This window comes from Chiloscyllium punctatum, chromosome 10, assembly GCF_047496795.1.
Source record: "Chiloscyllium punctatum isolate Juve2018m chromosome 10, sChiPun1.3, whole genome shotgun sequence".
Taxonomy (NCBI): Eukaryota; Metazoa; Chordata; class Chondrichthyes; order Orectolobiformes; family Hemiscylliidae; genus Chiloscyllium; species Chiloscyllium punctatum.
In genome coordinates, this window is record NC_092748.1 from 95,623,129 (window position 1) to 95,633,741 (window position 10,613).

A 10,613-nucleotide genomic window follows, 5' to 3' on the forward strand; every position below is an offset into this window, starting at 1 on the left:
TTACATTGTAACTTGGCTGTATCTAGTGATTGACGGAAGACTCGATGAGATGAGAATTGCAGCAGTGATGATCCTGGAAATAAATGGCGGGAGGAACAGATGTGTCTGATGCAAGGACTGGAAGCCTATTATTGAAGAGTGTAGTGATTGAAACCAAACCAAGATGTTATTGACTATGACATCCCTGATTAGGGTTGTTAACCTGGGAATATCAGGGAGCTCTAGCTGACAGATATAAACAGGGGATTCAGAGAGTCTCTTGACTTCATGGATTGAATCCAAGTTGGATGGGATACTCTCCTCTGTGGAATTATTTAAAAGGAAATGCAACATCAGTGAAAATATTTAATCAGGAAGCATTTTGTTTTTTTTTCAGGAGTGTACTTCCTGTTGTGAAGGGATGATCTGCAACATCGATGTGCCAACAAATCACACAAATGCTGTGCTTATGGTTAAACGGCTCCACAGGTTACCTTCATCTGCCAGCAATAGGATGTTGAACATAAGCTGGATCACACTGGCACTGCTAGTTGTCCTTTTGATATGATAAACAGCAAGCAACATCGAGTGAAGTTTTTTAATGCGCATCAGCTATTTTGATTGATTCCATCTTTGAGCTTTGGAAACATAAGTCTCACCTTCAAAATAGTCCCAGATATTTGCACTGATGAATAAAAGGTGCATGCTGTCAACTTGTACACTGGCATTACAAAGACTGGATTGTGAGTTGATCTGATGTGAAAACTGCTGTTGGAATAGACCTTAGATCAAAGGATCTAACGAAGAAGGTTGTGAGACATTTAACGAAAGGATAAATACAGATTTCCATTTTTAAAATTTTGTAATATTTTTTGTCCCATATTGTCTTCATCTCCTGGAAGTATTTATCAATTTGCAAGGGTACCATCATGGACACCATATGCCTTCAGTCCTCCTTGTCAAGGGAGTCATAATTCAAGTGCAAACCTTGCTAGTACATATCTGCAAGCTGTTCAGTAGTAGACTATTAACAGTCCTTCTTACCTGATGTTCATACACATCCAGTGGAGTTACTGAACAGTAATCTGGAACAGAAATTGTTACCATTTTTTTTTCCATTCTTAACTCTGGTGTGCTGAGTCCAAAAAACCTCAGGAAAACATAATATTAAACTTGAAATCATTCTATTCTGGTTGAATTTGTTGATTGCTGGATAAAATTAGGGGAGTAGAAATACAAGTTTTCCATAGTAAATTTTCTGGCATTTAGTACAAATTTCTCAAAACTGATCACAGTATGTTCCCCCAGCCCCAATGTCCATGACAAACTACTATTTGTGATTTTAGACTAATTCCATGATGATAATTTGGCAGATGGCAGTTTTGGAAAGTAAACTTGTACACAGGTAAAATTTATTTCACAATCAGACTGAAAAAATGCAGAAACTATAAGCCATAAAAAACGTTAAACAATAGCATTGTAACTGTTTAACTATGACTGATTTGCTGGGTAATATGCAATGATTTAAGGTAGACTTAAAAATATTTGTAAACAATATGAGAGCACTGGATCGTGATGTCCTGTTCCTTTATGATCAGAAGATTAAATTGCAATCATGGATATTTATGCTTTGAAGTTATACCCTATATCTGAGGATAGATGTCCCCCATTTTAAACAATGAACAAAAGAAAAACACAGTTGAAAGCGCACAATAAATTACTTTTGGACTGGAGTGGCAACTATTATTTTGTCAAACATTGCAGCCGTTTTGTACTAGCACATCATGCACAATACGCAAGTGACTTTAACTTGTGAAAAAACCTTCTCCCAGTTTAATGTAATAAAAGCAAGTTGCTGGAGATCTGAAATAAAAACAGAAATTGCTGGAGAAACTCAGCAGATCTGGCAGCATCTGTGGAAAAGGAACTGTGTTACTGTTTCGAATCCAATGACTTCTTTCAGAACTGAAAAAAGTTTCATTCACTTGAAACGTTAACTTTTTTTTTTGACCAGGTCACAGTTCTTCTCTTTTATTTAACAGGTACCATGAGATCATTGACATCGGCCAGATCAGATATTTGACTGTGATTTTCTTCATGTGTATTCCCTTTCTTAGAAGTATCAATCTAAATTATGTTCTGAATTCCTGGTGTGAATTGTGATGCCACTGACTACTGGCCCAGATCTAAGAGTGTTACTAACTGAACCAAGCTTGTGTACAAATAATAATGTATGGTATGACAGAGAAGGCATGCTAAATCATGAAGCTTTTGTCTTTGTGTCATGAAGGCAGGAATAACGTTGAACATGATTCTTGTGTCACAGGCAATAATTCTGATGAACGGTCATCCATCTCCCATGTTATAGTATTTTTCTCTCCTACTGCTTTCTGACCTGCTGAACACTTTGAGAATGATTTGTTTTCATTTCAGATTTGTGGTATTGGAGGAAATCAATTGTAACTGATTGCGGCGATTTGGATGAGCAAAATATTGGGAACAATAGCTCTTCCTTGGACTTCGAACATACACACCTTGAATTCCCAATTTCTACATGTGAAGAGGGGCTATAAAAAGCAATGTATTATTTACAATGCGTTGGGTTGGAAGACTTTGTGGCCATCCTAGTCTCATTTTCTAGATCGACGTTTTCGTTATGCCGTGAAGGAATTTACATTATTCAGGCCATTGCTACACATGAGACACAGCTTCTGGAGTGTTGTAGATGCGGACTTCTATAGGGGTCTTCCTAAAACTGATTGGGGAATCTCATGACTCTGTTGACACATTCTTTTTTACACTTATTGCAAAAATATAATAAAATCATTATTTTGTAAAACATCAACAGGAAGGGAAGTAATGAAAGCTTGTAACTTTAATCCTTGTTCATCTCTTTTTGTACCTCTTCATTCTCACTGTTTTCAGCTTCATTCCACTGCATTGCCATGTCCTATTGTTACCTATCCCTGGTCAAACTCTGCATGCAAGACTGCAAAACTCAAAATAGTGATGAGCAGCTTCAAAAACAGGTGATAATTCAAAATGCAGCAAAACACAAATGAAAAACCAGACTACTGCTTCAAGGCAATACAATCGATTGTTAGATCATTGTATTTTGGGATCGTATTCCAATTTTCTTCTCAATGAAAAGTGAAATCCAATATAACCTCATAAACATTATGAGATATGTATGAACATTATACATAAAAAGGGGTAATTTTGCTTGGATTACTTGCCTAGTTAATGTGAGAACAGTCTGTACATTTTTCCAGCCTGAAAATATTTGGCCAGGTGTGAAGGTGTTCTGCTCTTCACAATATTTACAATGCCATGAAGCCAATCTGCATTGGTCTGAAATAAAAACGACAGATGCTGGAGAAACTCAGTCAATCTAGCAGCATCTGTGGAGAGAGAAACTGAGTTCGCATTTTCGAGTCTATAGTGACTTCTGGCATTAGAAAGATGGTAGTAATGATTAACCTGAATAGTGTTAGGGTTTCAATGTGTAAGAACTCATATTTGATCAGGCGTGATTAGCCTGTGTCTGTCGAATATCATGGAAACTCAAAACATTAACCCTATTTCTCTTTCCACAGAAGCTGCTACACTTGCTGAATTTCTCCACTATTTTGGTTTTGATTTAAGATTTTCAGCAACTGTTGTATTTTGCTTTTATTATTGTACTGCTCTAATGTTGACCCTGAATATCATGTCAAACTGCAGTGGACTGCTGACTTTCAGTATACAATAGCAGTCTGCTCTATCGGTGAGGCAGGAGGTGCTGCATGTGGGGCTCCTTAAGTCATATTGACTATGTAAGACAAAGGACTGTCCTACATAGTCAATATGCCCTAAGGAGCCCCTCATACAGCACTCTCACCCTTCATGTAAAACTGCCATTGGATTTGTGGCCTTAAAGAGGCACACACCTGCACTAGAATTATAAAACGCTTTAGTCACCATGAGTATGACAGTGGAAATATCTTGCTAGCAGGTGTGTGTATATCCATTTTATACATGAACATTTTGTTGATTATACTTGTCAGTTTGCAAATTCATGTGTGACACTTAAGAAAAACAATTGTTTACAATATACGGAAAATTCTCCAGAATGACGAAAGTTTATTCTGCCTCCTGTTCCAATATTTACCCATTTTAACAGAACTTAGCCATCTGTCCTTGTTCTGAACAGCACCTGGAGTTTTGCAAGAAGCTTTCAATCTGCCATTTTCCCTCACTAAAGAAAATCCTCAACTTTAATTGCCCTCATCCTTGGTTTATTTAAACTGGAGCCTTCTTATTAGGAGACGGCATGACATTTGCAGCACAATATGTAGCCAAATGCGCTTGTCTTTAATTGGGAGCATATTATTAAACTTCCTTGGAGCAAACCATGGGAAATCTGCTAATATCTATATAAAAACAAACTAATGGGGGCAATTTTTTTCATCAAATATAAGCAAGTTTAAGTTTTATTTATGCTACTTTATAAAAAAATAAATTTCCATGAGTTTTATCACCTAAGTAATTTTTCAGGGCAATCAGAGTCATCCTGCCTTGTCTAAAATTTAACAAAGACCTGGCAGTTAATTGTCAATCGACATTAACAGGTGGCAAGCCTTTACTGATAAGAGTTCACTTATATATAACTCAGTACTCTCTTATGCGGGATAAATGTTGCTTTCCCCCTTGAATTGATAAACTTACAAAATTACAAGTGCAAGATGAAAAGCTTTGACAAAGCCTATCTATTTTCAGCAATATTCAAGTTTAGAACTATCAAATGGATATTTAGATCTTAATGTTAGAAGATAAACAAAATGTAAAGAGCTGCAACAAAGGGTGAACAACAAATATTTTGGTGAATGCTAAAAGCTGTAAGTAATCTTCATCATGACTGATGTGGCTTGACACCTTAAAGAGAAAAACAATTGTAGATGCAGCAATAAGAGGACAGAAAAATGATCATGCAACACAATGTTTGCATCTTCTTTGACCATAGAAGTTGAGGTGGAACCCAATGATGATTACAAAATGACAGGAATTCTCCAGCAACGTCACAGTCAAGCACCAAGCCATGGCTAATCACTGTGCTCCATAGTATGTGGTAAATGAGGTTATCTTAACAACTGGTGATACCAATTGGAATCTTGCTCTGCTGATCCAGACTATCGGGTAATTTAACTTTACCTTTTATACTCTGTGGAATACTTAAGGATAATTTGCAGCATTAATGTTATGTTATGTTTTTATCCACACCTTTTCAAGTTTCTCCTATGCTACTACTAAAAGAATACATACTTAATTCAAATGTAATAATTTCATGATATCTCCAACTCTAATCAATCAATTTCCTCTAAATACATAATATCCTGACTTGGAAATATCATTTTTCCTTCACTGTCACTGTTCAAGATACTGGAATTCCCTTTCTCACTCCTCTGTGCAAAAATGTACACTTCACAGACTGCAGCAGTTCACGAAGGTAGCTCACAATCACCTGCAGGACAATTATGTGTGGACAATAAATACTGACCTAGCCAACATGTCCCACGAATAAAAACAAATGTTGTTTCACATGCACGAAACTATCAATTTTGACTTTTAGTACTGAGAAATTGGAACCTCTTCTGTTCACACAGATAACTGAATAAAGTGTGAATAATGATATGCATTATGATTGTGGGGAGTATTAAATCAAAAAGTGAGCTTGCAGTGAGTAATGTATAATGAGATCCAACTGCCTGATAAACCTTGGCAGGAAACTTGCAGTATGTGAAATATAGACTCATAGAGATGTACAGCATGGAAACAGACCCTTTGGTTCAACCCATCCAGAAATCACAGCCCAATCTAGTCCCACCTGCCAGCACCCGGCCCATATCCCTCCAAACCCTTCCTATTCATATGCCCATTTAAATTCCTCTTAAATATTGTAATTGTACCAGCCTTCACCACTTCCTCTGGCAACTCACTCCATACACATACCACCCTCTGTGTGAAAAAGTTGCCCCTTAAGGGTCTTTTATATCTTTCCCCTCTCACCCTAAACCTATGCCCTCTAGTTCTGGACTCCCCAAACCCAGGGAAAAGACTTTGCCTATTTACCCTATCCATGCCCCTCATAATTTTGTAAACCTCTGTAAGGTCACGCCTCAGCCTCCGACGCTCCAGGGAAAACAGCCCAGCCTGTTCAGCCTCTCCCTATAGCTCAAATCATCCAACTCTGGCAACATCCTTGTAAATCTTTTCTGAACCCTTTCAAGTTTCACAATGTCTTTCCAATAGGAAGGAGACCAGAATTGCATGCAATATTCCAACAGTGGCCTAACCAATGTCCTGTACAGCCGCAGTATGACCTCCCAACTCCTGTACTCAAAACTCTGACCAATAAACAAAAGCATACCAAATACCGCCTTCACTATCCTCTCTACCTGCGACTCCACTTTCAAGGAGCTATGAATCAGCACTCCAAGGTCTCTTTGTTCGGCAACACTCCCTAGGACCTTACCATTAAGTGTATAAGTCCTGCTAAAATTTGCTTTCCCAAAATGCAGCACCTCACATTTATCTGAATTAAACTCCATCTGCCACTTCTCTGCCCATTGGCCCATCTGGTCAAGATCCTGTTGTAATCTGAGGTAACCCTCTTCACTGTCCACTACACCTCCAATTTTGGTATCATCTGCAAACTTACTAACTGTACCTCTTATGCTCGCATCCAAATCATTTTTCCAAATCATTTTCAGACTGGACAAAAAGTAGAGGACTCAGCACTGATCCTTGTGGCACTCCACTGGTCACAGGCCTCCAGTCTGAAAAACTAACCTCCACCACCACCCTCTGTCTTCTATCTTTGAGCCAGTTCTGTACCCAAATGGTTAGTTCTCCCTGTATTCCATGAGATCTAACCTTGCTAATCAATCTCCCGTGGTGAACCTTGTCGAACACCTTACTGAAATCCATATAGATCACATCTACTGCTCTGCCCTCATCAATTCTCTTTGTTACTTCTTCAAAAAACTCCATCAAGTTTGTGAGACATGATTTCCCATGCACAAAGCCATGTTGACTATCCCTAATCAGTCCTTGCCTTTCCAAATACATGTACATCCTGTCCCTCAGGATTCCCTCCAACAACTTGCCCACCACCGACGTCAGGCTCACTGGTCTATAGTTCCCTTGCTTGTCCTTACCACCCTTCTTAAATAGTGGCACCACATTAGCCAACCTCCAGTCTTCCAGCACCTCACCTGTGACTATCGATGATACAAATATCTCAGCAAGAGGCCCAGCAATCACTTCTCTAGCTTCCCACACAGTTCTAGGGTACACCTGATCAGGTCCTGGGGATTTATCCACCTTTATCCGTTTCAAGACATCCAGCACTTCCTCCTCTGTAATATGGACATTTTGCAAAGTGTCACCATCTATTTCCCTCCAGTCTATATCTTCCATATCCTTTTCCACAGTAAATACTGATGCAAAATACTCGTTTAGTATCTCCTCCATTTTCTGCGGCTCCACACAAAGGCCACCTTGCTGATCTTTGAGGGGCCCTATTTTCTCCCTAGTTGCCGTTTTGTCCTTAACTTATTTGTAAAAGCCCTTTGGATTCTCCTTAATTCTATTTGCCAAAGCTACCTCATGTCCCCTTTTTGCCCTCCTGATTTCCCTCTTAAGTATACTCCTACTTCCTTTATACTCTTCTGAGGATTCATTCGCTCTATCCTGTCTATACCTTACATATGCTTCCTTCTTTTTCTTAACCAAACCCTTAATTTCTTTAGTCATCCAGCATTTCCTATACCTTCCAGCCTTTCCTTTCACCCTAACAGGAATATACTTTCTCTGGATTCTTGTTATCTCATTTCTGAAGGCTTCCCATTTTCCGGCCATCCCTTTACCTCCGAACATCTGCCTCCAATCAGCTTTCGAAAGTTCTTGCCTCATACTGTCAAAATTGGCCTTTCTCCAACTTAGAGCTTCAACTTTTAGATCTGGTCTATCCTTTTCCATCACTATTTTAACTCTCATGGAATTATGGTCGCTGGCCCCAAAGTGCTCTCCCACTGACACCTCAGACACCTGCCCTACCTTATTTCCCAAGAGTAGGTCAAGTTTTGCAACTTCTCTAGTAGGTACATCAACATACTGAATCAGAAAATTGTCTTGTACACACTTAACAAATTCCTCTTCATGTAAACCCTTAACACTAAGGCAGTCCCAGTCTATGTTTGGAAAGTTAAAATCTCCTACCATAATCACCCTATTATTCTTAAAGATAGCTGAGATCTCCTTACAAATTTGTTTCTCAATTTCCCTCTGACTACTGGGGGGTCTATAATACAATCCCAATAAGGTAATCATCCCTTTCCTGTTTCTCAGTTCCACCCAAATAACTTCCCTGGATGTATTTCCGGGAATATCCTCCCTCAGCACAGTTTTAATGCTATCCCTTATCAAAACCACCCTCCCCCTCCTCTCTTGCCTCCCTTTCTATTCTTCTAGTAGCATTTGTATCCCAGAACATTAAGCTGCCAGTCCTGCCCATCCCTGAGCCATGTTTCTGTAATTGCTATGATATCCCAGTTCCATGTTCCTAACTATGCCCTGAGTTCATCAGCCTTCCCTGTTAGGCCCCTTGCATTGAAATATCTTGAAATATATAAGCATTCTTTTCAAAAATATTGGTCTGGCAAATGGCAAGTAGATTTTCTGTGTCAACGTTTGAGGCATTATTTAAGCATACTGGCTTGCCCAGATACCTGCTGCTCCATAGCCAAGTCATGCTCTCTTGAATGACCTAACTTCAAAAGAATTGCAATTGATACTTAAACTTGTTTTGCCAACAGTTTCCTTACACCTTTGATCTGAGTAGCGGAATATTCAATTTTAACAAATAATCCAGATAGTATGCCATTGCTTAAATCAAATGTCCATTCCTCCCAAAAGGATAGCTGCCTTAATATTCATGCATACAATATAAACAGTGCTAATAATTTTGAGACAGAGACATATGGCACAACAGAAGTAGTAGCCTCAAGATTTTGTTTTTTTTTAGAAACCAACATGCAAATAGTCATGGAGTCATACCCTTTGGTCCAACTAGTCTACGCCATGTTTCCAAATTAAACTAGTCCCACTTGCCTGTGTTTGGCCCATATTCAATAACACCTCTGGAATTAAGAGTCTATTGATGATAATGAATCCACTGTAGATTGTTGGATAAACCTACCTGGTTCACTGAGGTCCTTTAGGGAAGGAAATTGCTAGCCTTACCTGGTCTGGCCTACATGTGACTCCAGACCTACAGCAATGCCGTTGACTCTTAACTACCCTTTGGACAATCAAGGATGGGCAATAAATGCTGGTCTGGCCTCATCCCATGAATGAATTAAAATAAAAAACCTGGAATCCTTTCTGATATATCTACTTATCCCTCAAATGTCTTAAATATTGTAACTGTACCACCATCTATCACTTCACCTGGCAGTTCATTCCACTCTGTGGAAAAAAAGGGTGCCCCTCATGTTCTTTTTAAAACTTTCTCCTCTCACCTTTAAAATATGCTCCATAGTTTTGAACACCCCCACCATAGGGAAAAGACACTTGCTGTTCACCTTATCCATGTTCCTCATGATTTTATAAAACTCTATAAGATGTCCTCAACCTCCTATGCTCCAGTGAAAAATGTCCGAACCTATCCAGCCTATTTTTATAAGTCGAACCTTCCATTCCCGGCAACATCCTAGTAAACCTTTTCTGAACCCTCCCCAAATTAATAATATCCTTCCAAAGCAGAACGGCCAGTACTGCACACACAATACTTCAGAAGAGGCCTCACCAACGTCCTGTGCAAGCTCAATATGACATCCCAACACCTATATTCAAAGGTCTGAACAATGAAGGCAAATGTGGTAAATGCTTTCTTAACCACCCTGCCTACCTGTGATGCAAACTTCAAAGAATTATGTACCTGAACCCCGTGATCTCACTTCTACAACACTACCCAGGGCCCTACCATTAATAGTATAGGTCCTGTCCTTACTTGTTTTACCAAAATGCAATATCTTATGCTTCTCTCCAAATTAAACGCCATCTGCAACTCTGTAGCCCATCGAGCCAATTAATCAAGGTCTCTTTGTAACTTAGATAACCTTTTTTACTGTCTACTATAACACCAATTTTTGTTGAGACTGGGGTGCTGGAAAAGCACAGCAGATCAGGCAGCATCTGAGGAGCAGGAGAATCGATGTTTCAGGCATGAACCCTTCCACTGCGAGGTAAAACAATGACTGCAGATGCTGGAAACCAGAGTCTAGATTAGAGTGGTGCTGGAAAAGCACAGCAGGTCAGGCAGCATCCGAGGAGCAGGAAAATTGACGTTTCGGGCAAAAGCCCTTCATCAGGAATAGAGCCCTTCCACTGCAAACTTAGTAGCAATGCCTCCTAAATTCTCATCCACATTATTTATATAAATGACAAACAAAAGTGGACCCTGAACCGATCCCTATGGAACATCACTGGTCACGGGCCTCCAGTCCGAGAAACAACCCTCCACTATCACCCTTTTCCTCCTACCGTTAGGCCAATTTTGTTTCCAAATGGCTATCTTATCCTGTATTCCACGT

The 10,613-nt window shown here is 39.3% G+C and overlaps 1 protein-coding gene across 7 annotated transcripts in view; it reads left to right on the top strand.

Moving 5' to 3' along the window:
- The window catches only part of lypd6b (LY6/PLAUR domain containing 6B), a 183,948-nt gene extending 181,124 nt beyond the window's left edge, over positions 1-2,824 (top strand). For all 7 annotated transcript variants that reach the window (XM_072579770.1, XM_072579765.1, XM_072579767.1 and 4 more), the window contains one exon: positions 377-2,824. In XM_072579770.1, coding sequence (XP_072435871.1) covers positions 377-547 — 171 coding nt within the window. In that variant the 3' untranslated portion in view covers positions 548-2,824. The remainder of the gene's footprint in view (positions 1-376) is intronic.
- Positions 2,825-10,613: the final 7,789 nt, after the last annotated feature.